The sequence below is a fragment of the Elephantulus edwardii genome, unplaced genomic scaffold (genome assembly GCF_000299155.1).
Source record: "Elephantulus edwardii isolate Elephantulus edwardi_28Jun2011 unplaced genomic scaffold, EleEdw1.0 scaffold00085, whole genome shotgun sequence".
Lineage (NCBI taxonomy): Eukaryota > Metazoa > Chordata > Mammalia > Macroscelidea > Macroscelididae > Elephantulus > Elephantulus edwardii.
In genome coordinates, this window is record NW_006399835.1 from 90,146 (window position 1) to 92,415 (window position 2,270).

The 2,270-nt window shown below is 36.3% G+C and overlaps 1 protein-coding gene across 1 annotated transcript in view; it reads right to left on the reverse strand.

The window, feature by feature from the left end:
* The window catches only part of LOC102861351 (E3 ubiquitin-protein ligase DZIP3-like), a 112,885-nt gene that overhangs the window by 77,191 nt on the left and 33,424 nt on the right, over positions 1-2,270 (reverse strand). Inside the window, exons 8-9 of the mRNA XM_006890028.1 lie at positions 1,864-1,983; positions 1,573-1,674 (exon numbers count right to left, since the gene is read on the reverse strand). Coding sequence (XP_006890090.1) covers positions 1,573-1,674; positions 1,864-1,983 — 222 coding nt within the window. The remainder of the gene's footprint in view (positions 1-1,572; positions 1,675-1,863; positions 1,984-2,270) is intronic.

Here is a 2,270-nt window from a genome sequence, read left to right on the forward strand (position 1 = left end):
GGATTGCAGTGCAGCTTCTTGCTACTAGGCCACCAGAGCTCATTGAGGATTCTGTAAACTTTTGATATGAGACCCTTATCTGAAATGGTATTACCAAATGTTTTTCCCAGTCAGTAGGTTTTCTTCTCACTCTGTTGGAAAAAGTTTGGTTGGGGATTTTGGGGTTGGTTGGTTGTGTTTTGTGTTTTTGAGTTTTTTGGAAAAAGTTTTTGATTCACACAGGAATTTAATCTTTAGAAGGTATCATTCATCATTTTTATCCTCTCCAAATTGTGCATTTCTGGCTGAATTTGACTATAAACAAGGTCATCTAAACTTGATCCAAATGTGTCTCTTACGAACATTATGATTTTAGACTTTACTCTCAGGTCTCTAATCCACCTAGAGTTGGTTTTTATGTGTGGTGTGAGATGTGGATCCTGTTTCCGCTTTCCGCAGGTAGCAGCCCAGTTTTACCAGTACCATTTGTTGAAGAAGTTGTCATTTCCCCATTTGATAGGTCTTATTACCTTTTTGAATATCCATTAACCATAGATAGATGGGTCCATTTCTGGTTTCTCAATTCTGTTCCATTGGTCTATGTGCCTGTCATTGTACCAGGCTGTTTTGATTACTACTGTTGTGTATGTAATAGGTTTTGAGGTCAGGGAGTGCTATGTCTCCCACTCATTTTTGTTTTTCAGAAGTGCTTTGCTTATTCGAGGTCTCATTCATTTCCAAAGAAACCTAACAATTTCCCTTTTGATCTCCTTGAAAAATGAATTTGGTACCTGTTTTGGGATTGCATTAAACATGTAGATTGCTTCACATAGAGGAAGATATTCAGATGGCCAACAGACACATGAAGAAATGCTCTAAATCACTGGCAATAAGAGAGATGCAAAACAAAACCACGAGATACTGTCTCACTCCAGCATCAGTGGCAAATATGGTGAGATGGAACTCATATATTGTTGGTGGGATTGTAAAATGGTATAACCAACCACACTGGAAGGCAGTTTGGCATTTTCTCAAAAAGCTGAATACAGAAACTCCATGACTCAGCTATACCAATGCTCTGAATATACCCCAAGAAAACTAAAACTGAGGCACTAATCGAGACTTGAACACCAGCACTGCTAGCAAGGTTATGCACCATTGCAAGAACATGGAAAAAATGTCCAAACATAATCAAACGGATTGAGAAATTATGGTATATTTACATGACAGAATACTATGCAGCGTGCAGAACAATAATTTTTGTAAATCACTACCTAACTTGGGAGGGACTGGAGAACATTATGCTAAGTGGACTAACTCAGTCCTATAAGGACAAATACTGTATAAGACTATTATTGTAGAACATGCATGAGGATCCAAGGCAGGGAGGGTGGGAGCAAAGGGGTGAGAATGGGTGGGCTGGGGAGGTTTGTTAATCATAGGGTCACACAATTTGATGGATAGAGGGAGGGGTGGGTAGAGGAAATGAGAAAGATCTAGTATGAAAAAAACAATGTATATGAACTTTATAAGTTGACCAGTATAAAATAAAAACTTTATTTAAAAAAACCAAAGAGAAGGAAAAGCAATTACCTGATCATTTTCACCTGGATATTTTACATTCTTGAACCTCCTCCAGCAAATTTTATGGAAATAAATGCAACAAGTTTTACTGCACGTTAACTGAACAAATCCCTGAGAAAGAATAAGAATAAAAGCGAACTGTTTAGATGAAAATAGCAGTTTACACAGCTATTAAAAAATAATGCCATGAGTCACTTTTAAAACTGCTATTCTTAGATAAGATCTATATGGAATTGAACATTTATCAGTCAAAAGACCATCAGATACATTTTTAAAATACTTAGTTGTTAATTCTAGTACCTTATAAATGGTGTCCTGTAAAACATCAGCTTCACAAGATCTCTCACAATCTAGGTAACTGCAAATAGTCTGTTTAATTATATTACTTTCAGATGTCTTGATAAAATTACTGAGAAGATCCTAGATACAAAATGGGGGGAAATCTGATGAATTAGCAAGAATAAATTCAGACCATAATATTTTCAATACTTTATCTTACATAAGATGTCCATTACTTTTTTTTTTTTTATTTTAATGAAAGTGTATAAAGAACTTGCGTTTCCAATCCTTCATTGTTGCACATTTTCCTCCCTGGCCCTCACTTGCCCCCAGATCATTTTTTTCTTTAGGAAAAAAGTTCTTTCATTGTTATACAGCTCCCCAACCCACCCCACCACAGACCACTTTACTATGCAACTCTTATTCTG